Source organism: Cheilinus undulatus, linkage group 5 (assembly GCF_018320785.1).
Source record: "Cheilinus undulatus linkage group 5, ASM1832078v1, whole genome shotgun sequence".
Taxonomy (NCBI): Eukaryota; Metazoa; Chordata; class Actinopteri; order Labriformes; family Labridae; genus Cheilinus; species Cheilinus undulatus.
In genome coordinates this window covers 37,452,681-37,479,709 of record NC_054869.1, presented here as the reverse complement: position 1 = coordinate 37,479,709, position 27,029 = coordinate 37,452,681, and the positions used below count along the sequence as shown (strand labels likewise).

General features: G+C 38.0%; 2 protein-coding genes across 4 annotated transcripts in view; one reads left to right on the top strand and one right to left on the bottom strand.

Annotated features, from left to right (window-relative positions):
• Positions 1-108: 108 nt before the first annotated feature.
• Positions 109-5,997, bottom strand: c5h5orf51 (chromosome 5 C5orf51 homolog). 2 transcript variants are annotated; one of them, XM_041787754.1, is made up of 6 exons: positions 5,874-5,997; positions 4,778-4,887; positions 1,960-2,106; positions 1,540-1,671; positions 1,322-1,436; positions 109-1,209 (listed from the first exon to the last, which is right to left on the bottom strand). In XM_041787754.1, exons 1-6 carry the CDS (start codon positions 5,995-5,997, stop codon positions 974-976), a joined length of 864 nt encoding a protein of 287 aa, XP_041643688.1. In that variant the 3' UTR covers positions 109-973. The 2 variants fall into 2 exon arrangements, with proteins under 2 accessions (XP_041643688.1, XP_041643689.1); XM_041787755.1 differs by lacking the exon at positions 5,874-5,997 and adding an exon at positions 5,584-5,735.
• Positions 5,998-6,119: 122 nt separating this feature from the next.
• Positions 6,120-27,029, top strand: part of oxct1a (3-oxoacid CoA transferase 1a) — an 87,450-nt gene continuing 66,540 nt past the window's right edge. The window contains exons 1-7 of one of the 2 annotated variants that reach the window (XM_041787752.1): positions 6,120-6,252; positions 7,574-7,682; positions 8,214-8,304; positions 16,589-16,724; positions 16,875-17,024; positions 18,007-18,113; positions 19,502-19,562. In XM_041787752.1, coding sequence (XP_041643686.1) covers positions 6,148-6,252; positions 7,574-7,682; positions 8,214-8,304; positions 16,589-16,724; positions 16,875-17,024; positions 18,007-18,113; positions 19,502-19,562 — 759 coding nt within the window. In that variant the 5' untranslated portion in view covers positions 6,120-6,147. Of the gene's footprint in view, positions 6,253-7,573; positions 7,683-8,213; positions 8,305-12,039; positions 12,161-16,588; positions 16,725-16,874; positions 17,025-18,006; positions 18,114-19,501; positions 19,563-27,029 lie in introns of those variants that run through there. The other variant, XM_041787753.1, reaches the window with a different exon arrangement.

Sequence of the window (27,029 nt, the reverse complement as noted above, 5' to 3'; positions counted from 1 at the left end):
CTGCCATACTTCCTTGTTGTTGGCGGCTGTGGGGTGTTGTGGGTATTGCAGTTCTACAATGCTACTGAAACTACTGATGAAAATGCAAGTAGAAATGTGATGCAAATATTCTTTTTTTCTCAAAACAACGCGCGTGTTTATTGTCAACGACGACATAAAAAAGAAAGTGATTTCGTCAAACAACACTGACTCTGTATTAATAGTTATACTATCAAGATAACTCAAGTGGAAGAAAAAAATGGAAATTGCAATAAATGGGAATACAAGTGGTGCATTACAAAGCTGGTATGACAAAAATGAACATACTTCAATCATTAATACATCGTCAAATAGTTTTTGAACAACTTTCTTTGCATTTAGTGTTTATATTTTTTATGCACACATACATATATAATGTATATGCAATTATAATATATTAAAAGCATTACAAAATGGCAACAAAACAATAAATAAAATGTTACTGTGCAATGTCTTATTTCCAGCTGGATTATCTTCAAACTTGTAACAATCTTTTAAAAAATGAAAAGAAAAAAGGTCAATTTATTAATAACCTTTTTTATACTCATATTAATGTTATTATTACACATTCTCAGAGCAAAATAAGTGCTCCAGTCAACAGTCTGGAATCAGGATGATAACTGCTTTTTCAGCAAGACAGGGCAAACAAAACAAACAAGAAATTAAAATGATCAACACCCTCCTCTGCAGCCCCTGCCAGTTTTACACCATCTATCTTATACTAACATATTCTCCTGCTTTGGCCTGGGCCATTTGGCATTGGAATGAGGTTGCCTGTCGACACTAATCCATAGACTCTTTCCATGAAATACATTTTCTACCCAGTGCCTCCCCTTAACCTTTCAACACAAAACACCCCTCCTGATGGGCTCCATTTTTATTTGGGGTTGACACACATTTGAATACTGAACTTGATCTGTGCCTGAGGGCAGCTACAGCACAGCAGCAGTTAGCTTCACTGTAAAATACTAAGGATTTCCTTGGCATTTTCTGTGTTCCAGCCTTGGCCCTGTAAGGGGCCCTCACAAGCAAGCACATATTTGTTGAGGATCTGCGTGCCAATGTCCCGAAACTGGAGGCGATCTTCTTTGCGATCCATTGTTTCAGCGCTGCAGTCCTCATACTTGACTGCCCAGAAACACATTTCACCGATGTACATCATCGTCAACAGGTGGGTGTCAGAGAAGATGCCTTATTAAAATCATAAGTAGAAAATGTGAATGATTAAGTAAACCATCTTTTTAAACTGAAACATTGCAACAACAAAAATTTGTTATTTGAGAATACTGAAAAACATTTTTACCTTCAGACAAGAAGCTTGCTGTAGCAGGGTCATGGAGTACCACCCCATCATTGAGCTTAACAGAGTTTCTCACCTGCAGCATCCGCATCAGGTAGCGTACACCCTCCTGAATACACTGAATTACAATATAAACAGTCAGATGTTTATTTTAAAAAAACATGCTTGGCATAATCAGTCTATCAGTTCAAAAAAAGGAAACTTGCAGATTGCAGTTTTACCTTCAGGAATGTGTCCTTGTTCTTCTTGATCCACTGCTTTCGTTGGTGAAGGGTGTGGCAATACATGTACAGCAGAGCTCCCCGCCTCCAATAGAGGCACTCTAACAGCTCTAAGCCCAACACAGACTGCACCTGTTACAGAAAAATACATGTGTAGATTGCTGTCATACTGTGGCATGAATGTCAAAGTGCACAAATGTGTTTATAAAATTAGAAAGCATAGAGAAAACTACAGTGGAATCAGCCATTTACTAGAACGACTGATATACCAGAAAAGGAGAGCAAACAAACATGATCTTATGCAAACAACAGTGTTTATCTTTCATACTCTTACACATCTCTTTGCCTCATAGAGAATGAAACATTGTATGAAACGGGTAAACCACTGCACAAACTAGTTAGAGATACTCATATACTCACTTCTTGTGCTGGAGCTAGCCTCCCTGCCAAAACTTCAGGCTCAGTCAGGTCTTGCAGCAGCTGCTGGATTTTATACGGTGAACAGTCTTCAGGAAACTCCTGATCCACCAGTTTATTCTCTTCATAAAATGTGATGTCAAGGATCACCTGGGACATAGAAAAACAAGCACATACCCACACCATTTGTTAAATACAACATGCAAGAAGATTTTGAAATGATTTAAAAAATCCCTTTGGACTAGGGATATAACTGTTCAAGCTCTCTTAACATAAACTGGTCTGGGGTCCTTAACCGAGGTGAACAATCTATGCTTTTGCATGAGTAACCATTGATCTGGCTATTTAAAACCAACTATGGGACGGTGTCATGGTACACTTCTAAAATCATACATATAACACATAGCAATAAATTGATATTTAGGTACGCAGCACCTGTGGTTATTTATAGCCTTAACTTTAACCTTTCTCATCACTGATCTACACACAGAAAGAAAAATTCAGGTGTTCTGTAAACTCACAATACCGTGGACCACATTACAGACAGCAGTGTACTTTAACACTTTGACTTTAGCCAGGACTACTGTGCTAGCGCCGTGCCAGGGAGCCAGGTCATTTTGCTCCATGCACAAATTCAAATGCGCCAGTATAGCTCTGAGCTCCTTCATCATTTGCTAAATTTAAATGAAATCATAAGAAAGATTTCATTTATCATGTTAAAGCATCTTCCCACACTGGCAGTGGTGCTGCTGGTAGAGAGGGACACATATTTAAAGGCATTTATTCAAAAACATGCACTCATTACATGGCTTCATCTTAATGACGGTAATTAAAGCAATACCGTGGCTATTTTTTAATACCCCTGTATACGGTATTTGCACTTATTCCTACTTTCTACCTATCAAAATGGAGATAGGCATGCTCCTGTGAATAAATCAATTCACCCTGTGTGTGTGCATACTGGGACATGTGAGGCTTTTCCATTACATGGTGCGGCTCAGCTCTCTTGGTTTGAATGGCATGGCAGCCCAGTGCCACAGGGATTTATGTTTCTGACATAACCGAGCAACCTGTGTGAGGGCACGTCTAGAGCTGATAACGTGGCTTTTTAACCCTTCTCTATCTCATCCACAATCTGATCTCTACACTTTCTGATTTGATTGACTGCATGGTTTTAAAGCTAAATCAAACTGTAAAGTGACAGTGCTGCACACTACTCTTTTCCCATTCTCTCTCTCTCTTTCCATGATCAATAAACAAACAATTCACACTTATCATCAAAAAGAGAGAATTTTCCTGTATAAAAGTTAAAGAAGAGTCTTATGATCATTGATTTATGGGTCTCTAGAAAGCAGAAAATGAACACCAACATTTTTTTGGATTAGGCAAAAAGAACAGTATGTTTTACTAGCACTAGTTAATAAATTAAGGACTGCCTCTATGTTTCAGACATCTCCAGCATTTAATTTTTTAAAAGTCCAGAATTTATGTGTCTTTAAAAGGGGAAAGGGTCAAACTTTTGTTATGGTACAAAAAAAAGTTGTACTCCTCTGTGCTAAATCATCCTGATTTCACTTGTCTGTGTCAGAACTCAGGCCATGCACAACTATCAGACCACAATATGAGGATATAAATCTCACTGATTGTGTTTATATGTTTGTGTTTTCTGAATATCCTAGTTTCTGTTTGCACATGTATATGTTGTCAGAAACCGGGATATGCCAGGATCCCGGTTTTGTGAAACGTGATTTTGCTACCTGGAGAACTCAACAAAAAAAGGGATACTATGCCATGTTTACAACATACCCCGTCTTCTGATAATTGCAGACTACCCCCCCAAGCGTGACTTTGATTAACTGTTCATTTAACCCTTAGAAACTTTGAAATATTGGGGATGTGTGGCAGAGGGACAGCTGGTCCGGTTCTGTCCAGACAGAGTGAGTGACAACCAGGCTGCTGTGTCTGCAGCGGATCATTCTGCAGATCTGTGTGACTTGACTGTGGTGTTGTGTCTAAACACGCTCATATTTAGATGAAAGGTGAACTGAACAGCTGAATTTTTCAGATATTAATGAACCGTTACCATAGTTTACTCTGGAGACAGAGACCGAGAGAGCTCAGAGCTCTGTGAGCCGAAGTTGAATAAGCAGCATCCAGCTAATTCTAAAGACATGGTCCCAGGTCTGAAATGTAGATATGATAGTTCTTCCAATGTTTTCAAAATTAAACCTTGAGCTACTCATGCTTCACATAATACTTTTAATGTGAAGCTGTTTCCAGGTCTGTTATTTAGTAGTTGGATTTACTTTCAGGATTGCTTAGGCCTCTCTTGGAGTTTCTGGTAAACTTTATTAGAGATTATTAATATTTATGATTTCCTCATATTCATAAGAATTGGAACATTGTTGGAACAAGGTCAATACCATATCTTCATTGTAATAGTGACATTTAATAGTGTTAAGCCAAACTTAATTCACAGTGATCTGTTTTTCTTGTTTGTATTGCAAAAGTAACCATTGCAGACTCCTGCACAGACATAATTTAGTGATCAGAAACCAGGATACTCATATTTCTCATGTATACAGGGATATGAATAACCAGGTTTATCTGGGCACATGTTGACACAGTATCCCATATATGATAAAAACCGGTTTGTGGTCATAACCTGGATACTAAAGTCCACGTAAACACAATCAACATCAATTCAGCCTGTTTCATAACAGCTTAAATATCTTCAAAGGCTCCTCAGTATGTGACCCAACAATTTAAAGTGTTAGTTACAAACAAGAGACATTCAATTAACTATGTTGTTAAGCAGTACCTGTGTGTAATCCTGGAGCACCTTGGAAAGGTTGCTGCTCTCCCCTCCCTGCCTGTAGTAGCTTTTCAACTTGTCTAGTATGGCAGACGCATTCTGTAAATAATCATCATCTGTGGAACATGACACATAAAAAACACAGATAAGATCAAGGAAAACCAGTACTCGATGTTTCACATCCAAGTAGAGTATTGGTGAAGATTAAGGCAAAACACACAAATGTTATAGTAAAACTGTCAACTAATGCTTTGATGGAATGAGTTATAACGTTACCAAACGAAGGCAGAGGCTAGTTGAACTGCGTGGTATGCTACCATTACCAAAAATCTGGAATTCTAACGTTAACAGACGTTTGACAATAGTGATGTGTTAAGTACATAGTAACAGACCAACGGCTAATACGTTGTTCTAAACTCCACATTAACTGATATTAACGGTACGCAGCGCCATTAACTGAAGTCAAGTAAACGTCTGTCAACAGGGCATTTTAGCTAGCGTTAGCGAAATTGCGCTAGCCGTTAACTAAAACAAATAGATACCCAGAAAAACAATAGCTGCACAGTTACTTAATGTAATTATTCATTAATTACACTGACATTCAACCGCTCGTTTGCTAGCTGTGACTATTATATTGCTTGTCACCGTTCAACATTTCATCACACTGCAGCTGTTGTTATGGTTCCAAGCTATGTTTGATAACGTATGCTAGCGTGCTAGTTTTGCTAATAAACTGCAACGTATGTAAGCAATTCAATCGAAGTGCAAAGGATAGGCGTCAAGCAAAATAAGTACCAACGTCTTTACGATACCTTGTTTTTCGGCTCTGAGGCTAGAACACTTGATGTCTAACTCAAATATCCTTCTCTCCAACTCGAAACCTTGTCGCCTGTACTCGTCGGCCATGACTAAAACTATTCGTCACGTGAGCTAGGGATTACTCACGTGCTCATTGAATGTCATTTTTGTTTCCAAGACATCAGTGTTTATATGTATGCACGCGCCAGCGGTTGTTACAGAAACATTGAATGAACCGTTAAACTCGCCAAGTTATACGTTCCCGTTTAGTTTTAAAATGGCACTCAAGTTGCAGCATCTTTACCTGTCATCAGTGTGTTGTAGCATCGTCGCGGCAGTGAGGGGGTTAAATTTAAATTAGTTCGCCGAGCCTCCTCTCTGTTTCCACACGAGCTAGCCCAGCCCATTGAGGCGGCAGCCAATGTCATTGAGGCGCTGACTTTTCGGTGTGAGAGCTAGCAGTGCTACCAGCTACATTACGCTCCCTCTCAGACTGCATCATCTGTCGTCCACCGGCTGGAGCTATCACTCTGCTCATCGGCTCATACTCAGCGTGTGTGTGTGTATATCTCCTAAACATGGCGGCCCTCAAAGCTTTGTGCAGAGCGGAGAATTTACTCTTCAAAAACCTTTCAGGTCCCGTCACAACAAAATTTAACGTCGCTCATCTTCAATTGAGCAAGGTCGGTATTAAACACAATCATTAGCTGAAAACCTATTTAGGTTGACTTAAGATGCTTGCTAATAACTGGGTAATATTCAAAGGTCATATTTACATCAAGATTTTATTCCCTTTGTCGTCCACAAGTAAAAATAAACATGAAATTAGTTAAGGCGATGTGATGATGTTCGGTTATTTTACATCTTTAAAGCAAGTTTACCTCTCGGTGATGGACTCAAATGACCTCAACCCGCTGGCTACATAATTCTGGCGGGGATTCTCAGTCTCATTTTGTTTAAAGTAAAAGGTCATTATACATCAACAACTTTATACACACGATGCTAAAACATTATTCCAACCAGCAGCCTGAGAAGCATATTCATGTAGTATCAGCATGTGCGCGTGTTGCACCTGGAATTATAACACACGTGTGCATTATCCACTTCTTCTTGCAAAGCTTCAAACTTATTGTAACACTTGATTTCTTCTCGTCGGTGCTCATAGTACGGACATTACAAGGTGGTCATGTCTATAAATAGAGCAGTGTGATTTCAGACATCAAGATGACGTCTAAGGTTAGAACCGATGAGGAAAGCAAATATGAGAATTGCTTAAGGGAACATGCCCCAATGAGCATTTCTCCTGTTCAAGTTTGTGGGAGAAATGCTGTTTTGATAAAGTGGCAAGATTGAAAATCTAAGCAGTTTTCTTCAACAGTTTCTGGTGCAGGTGATCAAAGGAAAAGCAACTTTCCACTTCACATACCGCCCTCCCTGGACTTATGTTACCGCAGTTTTAAAAGTAGCCCTTGAGACTAGCTGTCTACTTGTTATTTACGCAAACATTAGTTTTATTTATCTATAAGACAAGAAATGAGCAACTGTTTTTAGCTAAGTACGCTATATTTTACTATAAATGATGCAAATAGTAAGGAAAGGTCTGCCATGTGAAAACAAACAAATGGTAGCAAACCATATCAGAATGTCAGAAAAATACTAAAATGAAAGTTCTCATCATGGCAGAGTTTTAGTTGCAGAGGGTACAAAGGTTTATAAATGTGAGTCTCCAGCGAGCTCTGCTGAGTTGGTTTTCTACTGTGAGCCTTCCTAATCTCCAGCCCTTTTGTGGTAGGATTTATGCAGCAGTTTGGCTTATCTTTCCTTTCCCCTCCTGGATGAGCCATTGAAACTGTACAAACATGTTGCCTGCTGTCAGGGATATTGCCATTATTTAAAACATCACTTCCATTTGCTGAAAGCACTGTACCAAAATGTTTTCACCAAAAATTAATAACTTGTTTGTGGCATATTTGTAAAGCGGTATTTACTTTTTTCTTTCTACAGACTTCCGGCTGTTACTTTTCAACCTCCAGCCACCGAAATTCACAGTTCTACTCAGATCCCACAGAGGCAGTCAAAGATATCCCAGATGGAGCTACTCTCTTAGTTGGAGGTAAAATACACAGTGCTTTCATGAACTGACTCCAGCATTAGTTATAGACAAGTCTAGTCATGATACAGGATAGTGGGATAGGCACACTATCACCCCAATGATTGTCCTGATAAATGGTCTCAGTTTCTAACTGCACGCTACTTTTGTAAACACCTCTTAAAGTGAGCATAAACTCCGTCACACAAGGGGGTGATGATAAGCATTCACACACACAGTGCACATAAATTCCACTGCTCTTATTTATAGTCAAGTTCAGAGTGACATTGTTAAACATTTTCCGCACAGTCACGCTTCAATGCAAGAGTGAAAATCAGAAAAAATCCTTTCGATTTGTTATGTATTCTTACACCATATAACAAGAAGTGGAATTTCCTGTAGTTGAAAGGAAAATCTTGTTATTCCTGTACAAGTCTGCCTTGTTACTTACATACCTTAACGACACATTTCAGAATTTCATCCGTTTAAAATGCTTACTTAGCTATTTACATCGTCTTTTAAATGCATTGCTTGCTTCTTTTGTTTCCAACACAGGCTTTGGATTATGTGGCATCCCAGAGAATCTGATCAACAGTTTACTCAAGACCGGTGTTAAAGGTCTTACCGCAGTAAGCAACAATGCAGGGTAAGTGTTAAAGAGAAGCATGTGTCTACCATTCATCCATAACATATGTGCAGGTGCCTGCATGTAAAAGTATACCCCAAACCATGCAATGTATTCCGTGGTGGTGCTTGATTTTAATACAAAGTTAACATGTCAGGCTGGTTTTCAAGAGTAAATGTGTTGACAGAGATGAGTTTGTTTATCTTCTGGTTGTTGTCAGTTTTACATTGAGCTCTGGAGATGTTTGCAGTGTCATGTATCATGTCATGCATGGCTTCTGTTTCAGTAAGAGGTGTGTTGTCTTTAATAATCTCTCGGTCAAGTCTTCACAAGTCCTTGAGCTAACATGAAGTTGATTTAAGGGAAAATTTGAAGAACCTGTGGAGTTTGCAGCTGGTCTAATGGTCATAACAAACTTTAGAAACAAATGAGAAGTGTAAGACACCTTTACTTGAAGAGTTCCCCTGTATGAGAGAGGATATTTAACGCAGAATCACTGTGCAAAGAAGTGGATCAAGAATAGTAGGATTTTGGCCTCTCTGTGTGGTTTGTAGATGGCATTTTTTTCATTAATCTTCAGTTGATTTATGAGATAATCTCTTTCATTGCATTATTTTTGACAAAACAGTGAGCATAATCAAGTTAGAGCTGTATGTAATCCTTAAAGACAGGTACATCAGAAAAGAATGTATATTATGAAGATTTTTTTAAAATGCCAGCACTACCAGTTTGTGAACATTAAATGTTCAATCTGTACACAGCACTTCATCACTAATATGTAGAGGATGGTCATCTTGTTGTCTCTGTCTGAAATAGATCAGATACAGGTGAATTCTGTCAAATAAGGATGCATGATATTATTAGTATGATACTGGTGTCAGCAGATATTGGCCTAAAAAGATCATTACCAGTAAAGGCAGAAATGCTCACATCTGCCGATATTTACAGCTGTTATTTTGGCATAAAATCTGCCTATATTGGCCATAAGAACAAAAAAATTGTAGAGTTTTAAGCTGCATCAACATATATTTGTCAGCTGAAGTCTTTTTTCTTTATTTATGATTATTCCTTACAATTTAAAGTGTGTTTAAAGGACTTAAATTTGCTTATTTGTTCATCCTTAACTTTAAATTGTGTGAGCTACATTTAAATATTGGTATTGCTATTGGTTTGGGCCAAAATTAATTTATAAACATCAGATACTGGCAAAAATCAAATATTGTGCATCTCTTGTAAAATCTCACTAAAGTTAAGATCGTCTGATTATGGTGCCTTTATTAACAGCAGTCAGATTTTTAAAAATCTATTTACAACCACTGCAGACAGCAGTCCACACTGCATTTACCAACACAGTTAAGATCATGGCAATACCCACAAATCAGCTGTAGTATTGTCTGTAGTGTAATGTAAAATAAATTGTGAAATCCAAAATGAATGTCTTTGTTACAGACGTGCAGTAAAGCATATTCTGATGATACAAGTTTAAAATGAATAAATAAAGGTTATTGCATTTAAACTTTTGGCATTATACAGCATTTAACCATACACCACCAGCTGATCTTCTCACTGCTATTGTTCTTTAGTGGTTCTAGAACAGTCTATTGTCTATCTGCATTCTTTTCTGTAATTTAATCCCAGTGGGTTGTCACAGGGGACAAAAGTTTTATCTTCATTGTTGACACAGCAGCTCTGAAATTCTATACAGTACCTGAACCTGATCTTTTCTAGAATATTAAACAGATTCTGAAAATTCCCACACTTTTTACTATAATTGTTGACTGCAACTTGATAGTGGGTGCCTTCCTAACAATTTCTTGTGGTTGTGTTCCAAAATCCATATTTATTTTATTTTTATATGGCAAGAACTTGTATACAAAACAAATACACCTATTGTTCTGTCAAATTAGGAATAAACTGTTCTTAAAACTTAGACTATTTGGATTGAATTTTTTTTTTTTTTTTTTTTATTACAAAAAGTGTAGGAAAACAAGAGGCAGAATTTTAGCCTGTCTTTTTTTGAGGACTGTCTTAAATTTCTACAAACATAAAGGCACTCATCAATTAGAATCTGTTTTGATATGAGACAGGTTGCAGCAGGTCTTATTGACTCTCAACTTCTCTGCATGCTATGCTGTAAATGGAGTACTTTATAAAAGGCTGGGTTAATACCTGTTAATAACAAGAGAATTTATGGAAACTAGTCATAGTCAAGTGACCAGCATGAGGACTTAGAGGGCAAAAATAGTTTAGGAAGGTGGCTGCCACTGCTCAACACACCAAGGAGCCCCAGCACAGGCTTTTAAATTGTCCATCTTTTTAAACAAAATACAGTTAAAGAATAGAAATATTATGATAAACTAAAAGTTTTGGCTGCCTGTTACCCTTATACACTAATGGGGAAACTATTTTAATCACTGAAAACAACAATGTAAACACCATAGCATCACTTAAGTGGAGAATCCTCCCTCTTTCCTTGCTGATTGAGATTGGGTATTGTTTTGTTTTTTTTCTGATGCAGAAGCAGCAGAAGCAGAAGACTAAAAGCTGTCTGGGTATCTGAAATAATTCACAGATATATCTTCATAAGATGCCAGTCAAATATAAGATAAGAAAAGGAGACAGGTGTAAAGCAACACATAGATCACATAATGAGTTTCTTGCCTTTTAATTTTTTTGTTTTATTTTATTGCACATAAAGAAGAACAACAATACATATTAAAACAATTACAAAACAATTAAGATACATTTTGAAGTCAGATGATAAATAAATGTGCAGGAGAAGCCAAAGAAACCTGAGTGGGCTTGTCGAGTGGCCCTCCTGAGAGAAAAATTGAACATTTAACTGAACATCAAATTGTACAAATTATTACAACATGAATAAAAAAGTGCTTGAACAAGATATCAAGAACAATATCATGACAGGAGAAAACACAGAAGAAATTGAATAGGCAGTAATGTCAGAGAATAATTAAGAATTTGTTGTGCTTAATTGGTCCAAAAAAGAACTGTTGTTTGTTTCTTGAGTGAATTAAAGTTGCTGCAGTTTATATGATAAAAATTGTTCCAACAATGAGGTCCCTGAAATCGGATGGAAAATTGTGAAAAAGTTGTCCTAAAAAGGCTGGATGGAGATTATTATCTGACCTTGTTTTGTAACGATGGATGTGAGAATTGCCTTTCATTTGGGGCTGCTGGGTATTGAAATGAATTATCTATATCTGTGTTGTAATTTGGTAGAGTAGGTATCGGATGTTGTGTCCTGGTACCATGTATCTGATACTCATCCCTACAGCTGATAAGATGAAAATCTGTGAAATACAGACTTAATCTCGTTTACAGTATTCTTGTAGAATACAGTAAGCATAATCAGGTTAGAGCTGCATGTAATCCACAGACCAGGCACCTTACAACTTTTGTATTTTTTTTTGAAGTCTTTGGAGCAATAATGATGCAGTTTGGAAGTGAAGGGCAAGGAACTCTTGATCATCCAAGCATGAATGAGTGCTAATTTGCTAAAATTCACTAATTTTCATTACATAACAATGGTGTCTGCATCACTGTTAGTTAAAAGGCAGTCGTATTTTGATCAAGTTAATACAACATGTTATGTCAGTGTAGGAGAAGTGTGCTCTTTTGTTCCCTGTGGGGACAGAAAACATCTAACAGCATTAATCCACAATCTCCTCCTCTCTGTGTATTTATTCTCTGTTGGGATTCTGCAGAAGTACAACCCAGCCCTCTCTTATCTGTTAGTGAATCACATTAAGCAAGAGCTGTCTTGTATTTAATAGATAAAATAGTTCAACATGTAGGTGGCAACTGAACCTGGTAACCTTGCTGTAGTGTGCAGCGGAAGGAAGCTTTTCTTGCCCTCCGGGTGAGTAGTTCCATAGGTATTTGCTGTCATTTGAAAGCAATGCTGAAGTGCAACCTAAAGTTAGGGAAAAGAAAACAATACTGGAAAATTCACATGTTGCCACACTGTGATTCTTCTCCTGTCAGATGTGCCAGAGTTGTGCCTTTCAGGAAGAAACAGTCTCCTTTAAAGTTTGTAGTGTCCAACCCAAAGTTACTTTCAACTTGACTTGCAATGGACTTTGCTTTTTGGGAATATTGATTCTTGGAACAGGTGCATGAAATGTTTGTTTGAGCTGTACCTTTCCTCTGTATAATCAGTGATCACCTAAATATGTCCTCTCTGCAGTCTAACAGAAATGAGCTTTTTATCCGCACTACAGTCTACACTAAGTCTGTGTTTTTTCTTGTGAGAACCTAGAACACATAGTGCCCACATATTTTCCTATTTTTTTTAGAACATTGTGTGATTTGTGCTTTTAGACAAAGAAAGGCATGCGTCTGACTTGGCAAAGGGAATGGAAATACTTACAATTGCAGGAATTGGTTACACATGTGTCACTGAGTATGTATTCTAAAAGCTTCCAAGCCTGTGTGTGCTGTATATCCTATGGTTTTTGACCTCCACAGCTGAATCCTGTTTAAGTTTCCTGGCTCTGCAGCGAAGATCTGGGAGGGATGGTAGGGGAAGCTAGTACTTATGTAACACTTAATTTGAGAGAGAACATTTCTTAAGTACAAAATCCCCTTCCTCTTTTTGCTTCTTCCTGAGGAAGTAAATAAATTGTTAAAAGTCTTCATTGAAACCTTCCAAATATATACTGTAAAGTTCTTACAGTTTCAAAAGATAAATAATGTGCAGATGAATCACAAAAGCCTTTAAAAAAACTTAAATATCTGTTTAATTATCTTTCATTATTATTGTTCTTCCATACGTGATTTCAGGTAGAGAATTCTGGGTACTTGTGGGGACTGTCTGCATATCAACAGGGTGTAAAGAGACACTGCTGTCTAACTTTGTAGGACACAGAGACACTGGGCCCTTTATTCATGTAACATGAGCTGAGAGGGATTCAGCTGTACACAGGAGGGGCTGTGACCAATCAGCACTCCCTGCAGCTCTTAAATTCAAAATAAAATCAGCAACTTTAGGAAAGTAACACATACAAATTAGATTAATTTAAAGGGATAAGTGAGATTTAAGTATTTAGCTTTGAGAGGTTAGATTTTAAGCCTTTTGCACAGCATATGACAGGAGCGTCCAAGGTATATGACAAGGATCTAGTCCATAAACAAATACAGAACATGCACAGAAGTTTCACACACGATCACAATATGTTAGCATTAACCTTTAGATGCATTCATGATGTGTTTTAGCTCTGTTGGTGATTGTAAAAAGAGTGCTTGTCATCTGTTTTTGGTATTCTGAGTCCACATGGCCTAGATATCCCATCAGCTGACTTGAGGTTAGATTAAATTACACAGCAGCTTCTTGGGAACACAAAACAAGTAAAACACTCTTTTTGAAGCTCCTCATTTTTCTTTCCTTTTGGTTCAATTACCAGGAGAGCAGGGATACAGAGATAATCTTTGGGAATGATTTGAGAATAACATAAGGTACATGGATATTGTTCTATGGTGGTGCAGTGGTTAGCGGTACATGAGCCAGTACATGAGCTTGTATTGGCTGAGAATGTCTGTTGTCTGTATGAATGTTTGTGGAGTTTGAGGCTGGACCAACAGATCTACATTAGCTCAAGTCTTTTTTCCTTTGTTCATCCTCTTTCCTTAGACTTTAAAGAGTGTTGTAAGCACTGACATCTTAGGTTTGAATGACATTTATGTACATTAGGGATGCACGACATCAGCACAATATTGGTATTGGCAGATTTAGCTTAAAAAGTGGATCATCGTATCAGCTGTAAATATAGGTTGTACGTACAAAGACGTTTGTGGAGTTTAAGGCAGGTCCAATAGACTTGCCAATGCGAGCTTTTGTCTTTGCTCATCCTCATTCCTTACACTTTGAAGTGTGCTAAGGACTGAAGTTTTAGGTCTGAACTAGGGATGCATAATATTGAATTTTGGTCATTATTGGAGATATGCTGGTATTTGTAAATTAATACACATATTGATATGTATATATGTAGTTCAGATCTAAGACTTCAACTCTGACACACTTTAATGTTTAAGTGTGTGAAGATGAACAAAGAAAGAGACTTTAGCTGACGTAGGTTTGTTGCTATGCTTTAAACTCTATAAACTTAATTGTGCATATTTACGGCTAAAATAGGCCAATATTTTCAGCCTATAAATTGGGTGTTAACATTAGAAGGAATTTTCATATCTGCCGATACCTATATCATGCCGATAATAATGTGCATCCCTAGTCTGAGCTGCATTTTATATATCTATATATTGGCTTTGACTAAAATAAATTTCTAAATATTGTTAGAACAAATATTAGCAAAAATCAGATATTGTGCATCCCTTCTCTCAGTTGTATAGGTGTGAATGTAAGAGTGCTTGATGGTTGGTCTCTCTCAGCCCTGTGATTGACTGGAGACTAGCCCAAGCTGTAATCTGCTTCTCGCCCAATGACACCTGGGGCTGGCTTCTGCCCCCAGTAATCCCAAATGGGATAACTGGTAGAGGTAGAAAAAGTACACAACTATTTTACTCAAGTAAAAGTGCAGTTACTCTGGTTAAAATTGACTTACGTAAAAGTAAAGTACTGAGCTTTAAATCTACTCAAGTAAAAATAAAAAAGTATTTAATTAAAAATTTTCTTTAAGTACTGAGTAGCTACTGCAGAGTTGTACATAAAATCTGACCTTTTTTATTGGCAAAAACAACAAGAGAATAGATCTCCAACCACCTTGTTCAGGCAAAGTCGCACCTCTATAAAAAAAGTACACAGCAAAATTGACCGTGTTAGTTAAACTTATAGACATAAATTTAACACTTTAAGAGTGTCCTTCTCAATTCACACTACATAAAGTTAAACTACACTTTTGAAAGTCTTAAATATTTTAAAAAATGACAGAAAAGCTGTACTCGTGAAAATCTGTGACAAGGTGGTTCTCATCTGGTAAGAGCAAAGTAGAGAAGCAAACTCACCACAAGGCAATGCATACTGATGAAAAATATGCTCTGTGTCCTTTATGGACACCTTAAGCCATAACTTGGTGAATAGCTTCACCCATGGTGCAAATATGTCACACATAAAAAACAACAAAACCATGGACATGACCAAACACTACACTACAACACTACAACAGACAACATCCAAACAAAACTAAACTGTCCAAGGGCATAATGGGAACTCTGCCCACATATTCTTCTATATTGGAAATGACTGTGGGCAGAACTTGGATCAATTGATTTTACAGAGTTGAAATAACTCTGTTGGATCAACACTGTCATCTAACTCCTACACTGAAGACCATTTCACTTAAAATTTCCCTCAAAATCAACTCTGAAATGTTTAACCCTAAGATAGCAACACTTGAGTTTTTGCTGTGTACAACAGCTGTTTCGGGGTGTGATTTGGAATCATTCTCACATTATGTAAAAAACTGCTGTGTTAAAACTATAGATGGATAAGTTACAGAGAAATAATGCTAAAAATCATAGATGGTGGGAAAGGTAACTACAACACCTTTAACAGGAATTAACTTTGACCTTATATCACAAAGCAAAACCTTTTTTAGAACAGTTTTATAAGTGTTATAATCTCATAAAGACAGTGCCTATTATTGGTAAATGACTGACCACTCACAGTCATTCCTTTCATAGCTGCGGGACCATTATGATTATTTCCACAGCCTTAGTAACACAGTAACTTTATGTACTTACGGAAAGCTGTATAAACAACACTGACTGTGATATTCAGTCCATGCTGGATTCACCAAGTCTAAATATTATTAATACCCAGTTGCAGCAAGTGCAACCAATCCAGAAGAGCTGGATGATAGTGATTTTATCTGTCTGTAGTAACCTCTCTGGAGATCCATGGGACTGTGAGCTGTTAGAATTTGTTGGGCTGTACCAACCCTCTGTGTTTATGTGTATGACATGGGGGTGTGTCCTTAAAGATATTAATCTTTATTGTGGCCGCAAGCTCTTCATGCTTTGACAACATATTATGCAGTGTAGTCATTCCAGTAAACCCACATAAATAAAATGGAGCTGAAGTACATGGATTAGGGTCTTATGAGAAGTTAAGTGAATTGTTTTGAATCACAACCAGTGTATTAAGGACAGTAAGTGACTTAGATATGCAACATGAAGGGAAAGACCTGCAATCAAGGTCTTCTGTATTTCTCTTCATTGCTTTAGAAAACTAAATTTCAAGCGTAAATCCACACTTCTGTGGGCTGGTATTCAGTTTGTTGTACCCTCACTGACCTGTTTAAAGTTCACAATGCTGTTTGTATGTTTACTTCAGAGTGGATAACTTTGGCCTGGGTCTGCTGCTCCAGACTAAGCAGATCAAGAGGATGATCTCTTCGTATGTCGGGGAGAATGCAGAGTTTGAGCGTCAATATCTGGCGGGGGAGCTGGAAGTTGAGCTGACACCACAGGTTGGTCAGAATACACTTGTAAAAGTTCATAAATGTGGGTTTACACCTATAAGAAATGAAAATTACATATGAGAATGCACATCCACAAAACTTAAACCAAACAAGATGCCTTGATATGTTAAAATTCTAGCACGTCTTTCTCCCTCACAGGGTACGCTCGCAGAGCGGATCAGGGCAGGGGGTGCTGGGATTCCAGCCTTTTTCACAGCCACCGGCTATGGCACACTAATCCAAGAGGGGGGCTCTCCTATTAAGTACAACAAAGATGGGAGTATAGCCATCGCCAGCGAGAAGAGACCGGTGAGAGCACTGTGATATCTGATGTGTTTGTGAAATCGAGCCCATCATGCTTGTGAGGATGGCAGATTGACCATTTTCTACAAGAGTTTGTTTGGTGGGTTTATAGCTGAAATCAAACTTGGATGCAGAGCACAGAAGAGGTCTTGAGTGGTCTGATTTAAAAACACACTCAAGGAGGACAGGCCACTGCACATATGCTCATGACAGGGATGTAGGCCCAAAAGGGCAGAGTAAAAATCTCATCTGCGTGGAAAGACTGCATTATTTTTCATGTTAATTATGACTCATGGGTGCTGGTTTAGCTCAGGTGGTAAAGTAGGTGCTTTATGGAGGCTACAATCCTGGATGCAGAGGTCCAAGGTTTGAATCCTGATCCTGGTGCTGTTTGGTGCATGTCTTCCTCCACTCTCTCTGCATATTTCTGGTCTTTCTTCAGGTGTCTGATCCCAGGCAAAAGTCCCACAAAGTAATCCTTAAAGAAATAAAACAAAAAGTGACTAACTGGACTAGTTTGATTGTAATGTTGTAGGTTAGACATAGATACTGCAGTAAATTCTTCATGTGCAATCATACCTTTAACAGATGTAACATATGGTATGATGTACTTGCATGAACAGCTGTCGAACTACAGATTTCCTTGTTTAAAAAAAAAAAAAAGGCACAAGTGAATCCTAAAGTAAGCCTGGAGAGCATGTATCTCGGCCAAGTCTAGAAATGCTGGGCAGGTCACACATGGGGCATCTGTGTAGCTCAGCAGTTAACAAGCGGAAGTTAAAGTCTCCAAATGGCAGACAAGGTGTGACTTCTTGTCTTTGCCACATTTCATTCTCCACTCTCTCTTCCTGGCATCCTCATCTATTAACTGCTTTAAGCCCTGCATTAAAGCAAAAAAAGGGCCCAAATAATATCAAGAACAAGACAAGTCACTTACTGTCAGACATCCAATGTGACTGACTCCCTATATTCTTTGTCATTTGTACAGGTGCAGGAGTTTAATGGCCGGCACTACATCATGGAAAAGGCCATCACTGGAGACTTTGCACTAGTCAAAGCATGGAAAGCTGACAGGGCTGGAAATGTTATTTTCAGGTATCTGATCAAATGGAAGGAAAAGCTTTAAAAAATATCACACTAAACAGGAATATCTTTAAAACCCACATTATTAGCCAAGACCTCTGATGTCAAAGCCAGCATTTATCTTGGAAAGAATCAGCTTCTCCCTGCCTTGAGGCATATTAGACGAGTCTTAATCACCTTGGTTGTGTTTACACAACAGTCTGATCATGTGGCTGGTGTTGTATAGAGGACTCAAACAGGACTTTAAGAAGAGGGGCTTTTTTTCTCACGTTTTCTCATATTGACCTTGACCTTTCTTTGGATATTTTAAGAGATTTATTTTTTTTAGCACAGATTTAGTTCGTTTTAATTACAGTTTCATTAATTTGCTCTGAATTTGGAAGCAAATCACAGTACTAATGTCAGCCTCTGTGTAATTATTGATCAGATTGCACACTTAGTTCAGGCAAAGTCAGGTAATCTATTATCAATCTAGTTTTATAAAGTTTCAAAGAGACCAGCTCCCCCAGACACACATTCTCCAGCAGCAGATTTCAGGCTGTAGCAGCATCATACTTGAAACTCCTTTTATCCATTTCAAGATGCACTTTGGGAACAGATAGCAAAGTCTTGTGACTGAGTCACAGTGCAAACACTGTAGCTCCCAGCATTTTTCAGATGAATAAAATCACACAAAGTATGGAGGAAGCAGGTGTAGTGTAGCATAAAAATAAGCATATGCTAGTTATTTTGTCTACAGCTGGCAATTGACGGGGTCATACAGGGTCAGAGTACAATGATGAGTAATGATTTATTATAAACCTCTGTAGCCTTTGGTGTACAGCAGTGATTTTTTTATTTTTTGCTCAAGGCACACCATCTCCATGTTCATATAAAATCTTCTCTTTAACATTTCTTTATTTGTATCTTTATTCAATGTTTAGTTGATGTAATCGTTCATGGTTGTTCAGATTCACAACACATACCTAGATAGTCCTGGCCTTCACCATTTGGGAACAACTGAAGTACACCATTACTGTAAATGTTTTGTTCTTTCTTTTGCAGCTATATCTGCCTTATTCACATTAAAGATTAAAGAAATCTGTAGCAGATAGTAGCAAATCCCAAAGAAAGAGAGAGAAGAAGCTTGCACATATAATCAGTCAGAGGCATGGAAGTGGAGTCATTGACCTGCTTTAACCTTCAGTCAAGCAATCTGCACCACCCTGATGTGCTTTAAATTTAGTAGATGTAATAAAATCTCTCCACAAGAGGGCAGTGTCTTCAAGGTAACTGTTCATAGCTCATATCAGATATTACAGTAAAAAGTGTAAGAGTTTACTTGCTTATCTTTGTGGAATTGGTAGTTTTTACCTCAAATGTGTATTGACATTCCCTCTTTTTTTGCTTCTGCCTGTCAGGAAAACAGCCAGGAATTTCAACCATCCGATGTGCAAGGCTGCCAAAACCACCATAGTCGAGGTAAGAATCTCCAAAAGCACAATGTTGATTGTTAACCTGAAGTAAGCCTGTGGACTTGTCTAATGACACATATTTCTATAAATTTGGATTCACTATTCATAGAATCTAGACTCACGCTTACCTCGAATCATCATCAGGGTTATAATTATATATATCTCATTTTGTAGACATGAATTTCCAAACGTTTTTTTATTCCCACCCCACTGTTGAGACGTCCTTAAAGGGAAGTTCACTTAAAAAACAGAACAATTATAATATATCATCATGAACTCCATCTATCATTTACAATAAAATGTAAAGCCTCTTAGAGCTGAGCAACTATGAGGCATTTGATCCCAGTCACTCAAAAGCAATTGCCCTTTATAGATTCTGTAGGTGTTGAGCATGAAAACAAAGTCATCACTTAGGGCAGATGCTAAAGGGTGTAATTACCCTTTAATGACTAAGTAGAAAATGACAGGTTGTAATTTTTAAAAGTCAGATTCAGAAGAGTCAGACATGCATCTTAAAGTTGAGAGACTTTTTAAATAAAAATGTGGGCTGAAAAGACTGAATAATAGTCCAGAAACCTCAACTATTATTTGTACAGTCTTAGGTAAATGTCTTTAACGCTATCTGTTTGTGTACGAGTGTCTTTGGTTCCCTGTGACATACCTAGCTTTGTTCTTCCGTATTCTTACCCACCTGTCTAGCATTTGACAGCCTTAAAATGTGATTGCCTCCCTCCTCCTCCCTCTGCATGTGTGTTCTGTTTGAGTGTGTGTTCCTCTCTACCTCTCTATCCCTCCAACACACAAACGGCTTCACACCTCCCATATAGACACTGTTTGATTCAGAGAACAGAAGGGAGAAAAACTGCGTGTGTGAAAACCATAAAACAATGGCGCCTTCTGAAAATAAATCAGCAGCAAAGGGTCCCTCATAAATCTAATGGGGTTCTACAAAGCACATTTTCAATTATTCCACCGTTGCTGGACCTGAAATGTAGTGTGCTGTTGATTAGAAATGTCTGGGACTAAATTGGGAGAGTAAATTTCCCCACCAAAGATTGTGTGGAGGCTTCATGGTTGACTGATCACTTAAACTTTTTTAGAGCGGTAAATAGCAGAAGTGTTGATGGGTTTTTAAAGCAACAGGGTATCAATACAACTCTAAACCAGTAATGGTTAATAAGTGCTGCGCCATAATAGATATTGCTGAATTGTATTCTTTGGGATAATGAGACTCGTAGCTATGACGTGTGTGATGCCTGTAATGAATGCGTCTGTGCGACATCTGCTATGGTTGTAATGCTGACTGTAGTGACATGAATAATAATGCTGCTCAGCAAAGACAGCTACTCTTTGAGATGCATGCTTAATTTTTGGGGTTGTATATTGAACTGTCTGCTTCAGCTTTAGTGCATCCCAGTTGTTTTTGCTCAGGGTGTTTTTTGTGAGTGGAGAGGAGGAGACCAAGGATGAGATGGGGCTGTCGAGGAGTCTTTGTGTATTTCCCCAAGGGTACTTTAGTCAGTTGCTTTTGGATTTCTATTTGTGCACAGTTAAGAATGTCAGCAACAGGAAAGAGAGGGGAAGAGGGATGACAAGTGTTAAAAGCATGGTTTAGTTCCTTCAATTTCCGTAGCTTCCAGCATGCACCTGACATATTTCAATTAAAAAGGGATAAGAAGAGTTATGCATACAAACAGCCTTGGCAAACTCTCAAGGTTTCAAAAATAATTGTGCGGTTATTTTTCAAAAAAGGCCTCGGAATTTACAGCTGTTTTAATTAGGTTTTAGAAAAATGTCACCTCATGCAATGGTATTAAAAAAAGCCTTTTTATGAAAAATATTAACGTCATATCCCAACCAATTAACTCCATTCAGAGTGCATTCAAGGACTTTACACAAATCTCGCATTGTTACATGAATCCTATTTGAGTGTAATTTTATGTACCAAAAACTCGACTGTCAAAAAAATGTCAGTAACACCCTGCTCTGTGAAAATGTTGCATTTTACTCGTCATTCATGTCATGTTCTAATAACAACCATTTCTTTCAGACACGTGTCAACTACTCATCAGATAAATGCTTCATTCTGTCAGAGAAATTATTGTAAACTGTGCTCCAGTCTCACAGACCGTGTCAGGCAGGATTTTCAAATGTTGAATTGAAACAGAGAACTTTCCAACAATGTCTTCTTTACATTTTGTGGTAAATCAATACCTTAATGCAGGATTTCCAGAACTTTGCCATGCCAGAAACCTTGGTAAAGCATCTGCACAGGCATGCAAATTCTCAAATTCCTCGTACTTTACACTAGCAAATATCAAACGTTAAACATACAACTTATTCATGTATCTGATTATTTTTCTTTAATAATGATAAATAATCTTGTTTTCCATTTCCATTACAGAAAAGTGGAAAACAAGACACAACACAAAAGAGAAACAGTTGAGTGTATGTAGGGGGCAGGTTTAGGAGAGACTGTAAGCTGTGGTAAACAGGTGGTGCTTGAAGAGTTTTTAAATGTGTCCAAGGATGGAGCATTGCCGATGTTTTCAGGAAGGGAGTTCCAGAGGATGGGGGCTGTAGTCCTGAACACTCTGTCTCATAGGTGCGAAGTTTGGTGGTGGGAACTGTGTGAAGGCCAGCGTCTGAGGACCTGAGGCTCCAGGTTCGGGTATATGGATGAGGGAGGTCAGAGAGGTCCTGAGAGGCAAGGGCATAAAGGGATTTGTAAGTGAGGAGGAGGATTTTGTATTTGATTCGGAATGTAACTGGTAGCCAGTGGAGGTGGATGAGGGTAGGGGTGATGTGCTGCCAGGCCCTAGTGCAGGTGAGAACCCTGGCAGCAGAGTTTTGGATGTATTGGAGCCTGTCCAGGGCTTTGTGAGGTACCTCAGACAGGAGTCCATTACAGTAATCCAAACGGGAGCTGATGAATGAGTGTATGAGTGTCTCTGCAACTGAGTCTGTGAGTAATGATATGAGTCTGGAGATGTTCTTTAGATGGAAAAGGGCAGTTTTAGTTACAGATTTGATATGAGACTGGGAGGAGAGGATAGAGTCCATGATGATGCCCAGGTTTCGGACCTCGGAGGATAGTCAGATGGGATCGCTGTCCACCCGAAGTACGAGATCTCCAACCTTCCTGAGCAGTGCTTTGGGGGCCACGGCCATGAGCTCTGTTTTATGGCTGTTTAGTTTGAGTTTGTTGGCTGACATCTAGGTTTTAATTTCTTGCAGACAGTTGACCAGTGAGTGAGGGGGGAGCTGAGTGGATGGTGTGGTGTGTAGATAGAGTTGTGTGTCATCGGCAGATGAATGGAAGCGACCAAAGTTTTGTGATGCAACTTTTCACAGGGTAAAGTTGCAGTTGTGTGAACTGAGTGGTCACAGTTCGAATAAAATAGCCAGATGGTGTTTCCTGGTATTCAGTTTGTGAAGTCACCGACAGCTAGTTAAAGACATTTCAAACAGATAAATGGAAAATTGAAATTCGGTTTGATAGGCTACAAATGCCAAACAATTTTATTTTCAGAGCAGAATACTTTGTTAGATAAAATCATACTATGAACTTCAGAAATGATAACATCTTTTTTTTTTGTTTTGTTTTGTTTTTTGTTTCACATGGAAACTTCAGCTTGACAGATGTTTTAGAGATGCAAGATATGGGATATTTTCTGATATCCAATATGCAGAGATTTCCAAACTCATTCTAGCTGGTACCGATTACCGATTAAATATTTTACAATATGACAGAGTTGCAGTCACTCTGAAAAATGTGGACATGCTATCCACATGTCTCCGGAGCACTGAAAGTCACAGGCATGAACTCTAACTCAGTGGATAACTTCACTCATGAAAAGAGCCCCAGCAGGGATCAATAGTCAATAGTCATAGTCAGTGTCACTAAAAATACTTTTATAATTGCAAAGACATTTGTAATTTTAAAATCCACTTTGAACAAATTCATACAATTAATTAATAAACCCTTACCCAGCCCCCATAAATTGTTCTTTTACTAACAAATCCACTCTCTTCACTAAATTTTTGGATGACCTATTTTTAGGTCTTTTAAATGTATTAGTCCAACTAGAATTTGAAAATTTCAATTGGTCATTTTACCTACGTATTTATTAAAACCACTTTGTTCTACTTTATTTTAATATTTTTAACTTCATTCCTTTACTGCACGAATCAGGGCCCGGGCCCCCAAACCTAAAAGTCTAGATTCACCCCTGCTCTGAAACTAATGAACCTACGTTACATGCATCAGCAATCAGCTGCAGGACATAAAAGGCTGATGATGGGACACAGAGGGCAACAGCAACAACGTAGAATGAAAGGGAAACTTTGGAAAACTAAGCTCTGACCGAGGTAAAAGTAACACAACTTTTTATTTCTCTTTCATTGATTTGATCCACAGAGATGCTGCTGCTGCATGCGTCTCTGTCTGCCTTCTTACCAATCAAAACATTTCATACTGAGACAAACAAATACCAGAAACAAACTTAGAAAGAACAAGAAGTAGTGCTTAAAGTTCCTGCGTTGTCTGATCCTTTATATTATATCTTTTCTGCTGGGATGAGCTTGCTAATATATCTTGGAACGCGGTAAGGGTTAAATAAAATAATAATCTATCCAAATAATCAAAAAAGAGGAATTTCACCAAAGTGAATCCAAATGTTCGGCAAAATACAACTTTTTTTTGTACTGTAGGAGCGGTATGCTGTCACTCGCTCATGTGATTCAATCAGAACACTGAAGAAGGAGTGTGAATAACAAAGACTCGCCCAATATTCATCCACTGGCGACGCATCAGAGAAACTCGGAAAGACTCACGAGAGCAGAGCAGAGACGTTACTTAGCAGTGAAATGAATTAAAAATGTTCCTGCTCTGTTAAACTAATAGGAGTGTAGAACTATATGAATTACTGAATCCAAAATATTTAATGTCTTTTATTTGAACTGGTGGATTTGCATTGAAGTTGTGCGGCACCAAAATCTTTGTTTTGATTCAGTTCAGTAAATATCCGATGTGTTTGGCACCAGTGCCACATTGGTACCGGACTTCAGTGCTCATCCCTATGGCAGAGCAGTGTTAATTTGGCAGCTATTTTTAATTTTAGTCTTATTCCAAGTCTTTAGATGAAATGTTTTTTAGTTTTAGTTATTTCTTCCCTTTTAAGTTTAGTCTAGTTATAGTCGACAAAAACACAAAAACATTTTATTCTAGTTTTAGTCCATAAAAAGTCCTCACATTTTAGTCTTTACTTTTAGTCCAAGCATTTATTTTCTTGCCTAAATCTGGTACCAAATCACAGTAGTGTATTCTCTGTACTCTGCCAAACCTGGGGTCCCTGCTTTCTACAGCTAAGGGACCAAAGAGATAGAGATGCATTGTATTTTGACAGATTTACTCACAGTGGAAAAATATCGTGAATTTTGAATGTCAGACAAAAACTGCATTACATTTTAGTCTAGTTTTAGTCATCTTGGCGAAAACTAAAATTACTTTTTGTCAGTTTTAGTCATCAAAGATCTATTTTCGTTAGTCTTAGTCTAGTTTTTGCCATGGAAGAAAAGGCTGTCGACGAACACTTTTAGTCATAGTTTTAGTCAACGAAATTAACACTGTGGCAGAGCTTAGATTAATTGACTCTACAGAGTTGAATTAACACTGGTGCATCAACACTGTTATAGCTCCAACACTAAAGGCCATTTTTACCTCCGCCAAGGAGGTTATGTGATCAGCAGGGTTTGTTAGTTTGTTAGTTTGTTTGTTTGTTAGTTTGTTAGTTAGTTAGTTTGTTTGTTAGTTTGTTAGTTTGCTAGCAACATAACTCAACAAGTTATGGATGGATTTTGATAAAATTTTCAGGAAATGTCAGAAATGGCACAAGAAAGAACTGATTAGATTTTGGGAGTGATCCAGATCACCGTCTGGATCCAGAAATTTTTTAAAGGATTCTGTACTATTGGGAGATAGGGCTAATGGCGGAGGTCTGTGCTCTCTGAGTGCTTTTCTAGTATTCAGAATGGAGTCGAAATTACAATTTTTGAGTTGAAATAAAACTCGAAAATGTTTAACCCTGAGATATTAACACTCCAGTTTTTTTGCTGCACAACAGCTGTTTTGGAATTACTCTCTGGCTGTGTGCTACTGTGTTGTCAACAGAGGTGAAAAAAGTACAAGAGTATTACACTTGAGTAGAAGTACAGTTACTCTGATTATTATGTTATTGTCATTCAGAATATTCAAGACTCATGGTTGCCCCCTTGAGTGTTGGGCAGGTTTTCTGCCCTAGGGCAGGGGTTCTCAACCTTTTCAGCCCGCAACCCCCAGAATAAAGGTGCCAGAGACCAGGGACCCCCATTGTACCTGAAGATGGTTGAACACAGCCATGCACACTCAAGAATAGTCATGTGCAGACCAGTTCTTCCATATCTGTTTTTAGTCATTCGTGCCATAGTTTATGGCCATCTTAAAAATGTAAATGGCTTTTCTTTAAAACAAAATAAATTGGGTTAAAATGTCAAAAAGGGGGGTGGAAAGGTAGTGGGATGGGAATTTAAAAGCAGAAATGGATTAGAAGTGGAAAAAATCACATAGAAGTAGCAAAAATTTAGCAAAAATGGCAAAGGAGGGGCAAAAGTGGCAAAAAATGGCACAAAACGTGGTAAAAGTGGATTAAAAGTGGCAGGAATGGGACTAAAGTGCCAAAAATGTGTCAAAAATTTGTTGAAATGGGATTTAAAGTTAGAAAAAGAAGATTTAACTGGGGAAAACTGGTTAACTGAGGCAGAAAAATAGGCAAAAAATTGGCTGAAATTGGTTAAACTGGTAAAAATGGGCAATAAAGTGGTAAAAATATGGTTAAAATGGGCAAATATGGGCAATGAAGTAGTAAAAAGGGATAAGAATGGTAATAATGGTTTATCAGAAGCAACAATAGGTTAAATAGGCAAAAGTTGGTTTAGAAGTGGCAAAAACAGGCAGACAAAAGTGGTGGAAAGGTTTTAAATTGGTAAAAATGAGTTTAGTGTGGCAAAATGTGTTAAAATTAGCAATAATTGGTGGGGAAAAGTGATTCAAATGGGTTAAAGCTTAGCAACATTAGTGTAAAGTGGCAAAAGCGGGTAAAAAAAAAAAGAGACAAAAAATGGTTCAAATTGTTCAGAAGTGGCAAATAATGGTAGCAAAATTGGGTGGGAAAAATGGTTTAAAATATTCATAATTTCTTTAAGGCATCTGGCGACCCCCGAGGGGGTCCTGACCCTCACGTTGAGAACCACTGCCCTAGGGCACCACCTATATTTGATGGTACATTCTGTTGATATTTAAGGCATATATATATAATTCATACTGCTGACATGGATGGTTGATATATAGACTGTAAATATGGGCAGAAATTTTCATATCTGCCAATACCAATATTTAACTTTGTCAAGCTAATATCAGCTGATTCTGATATCATAC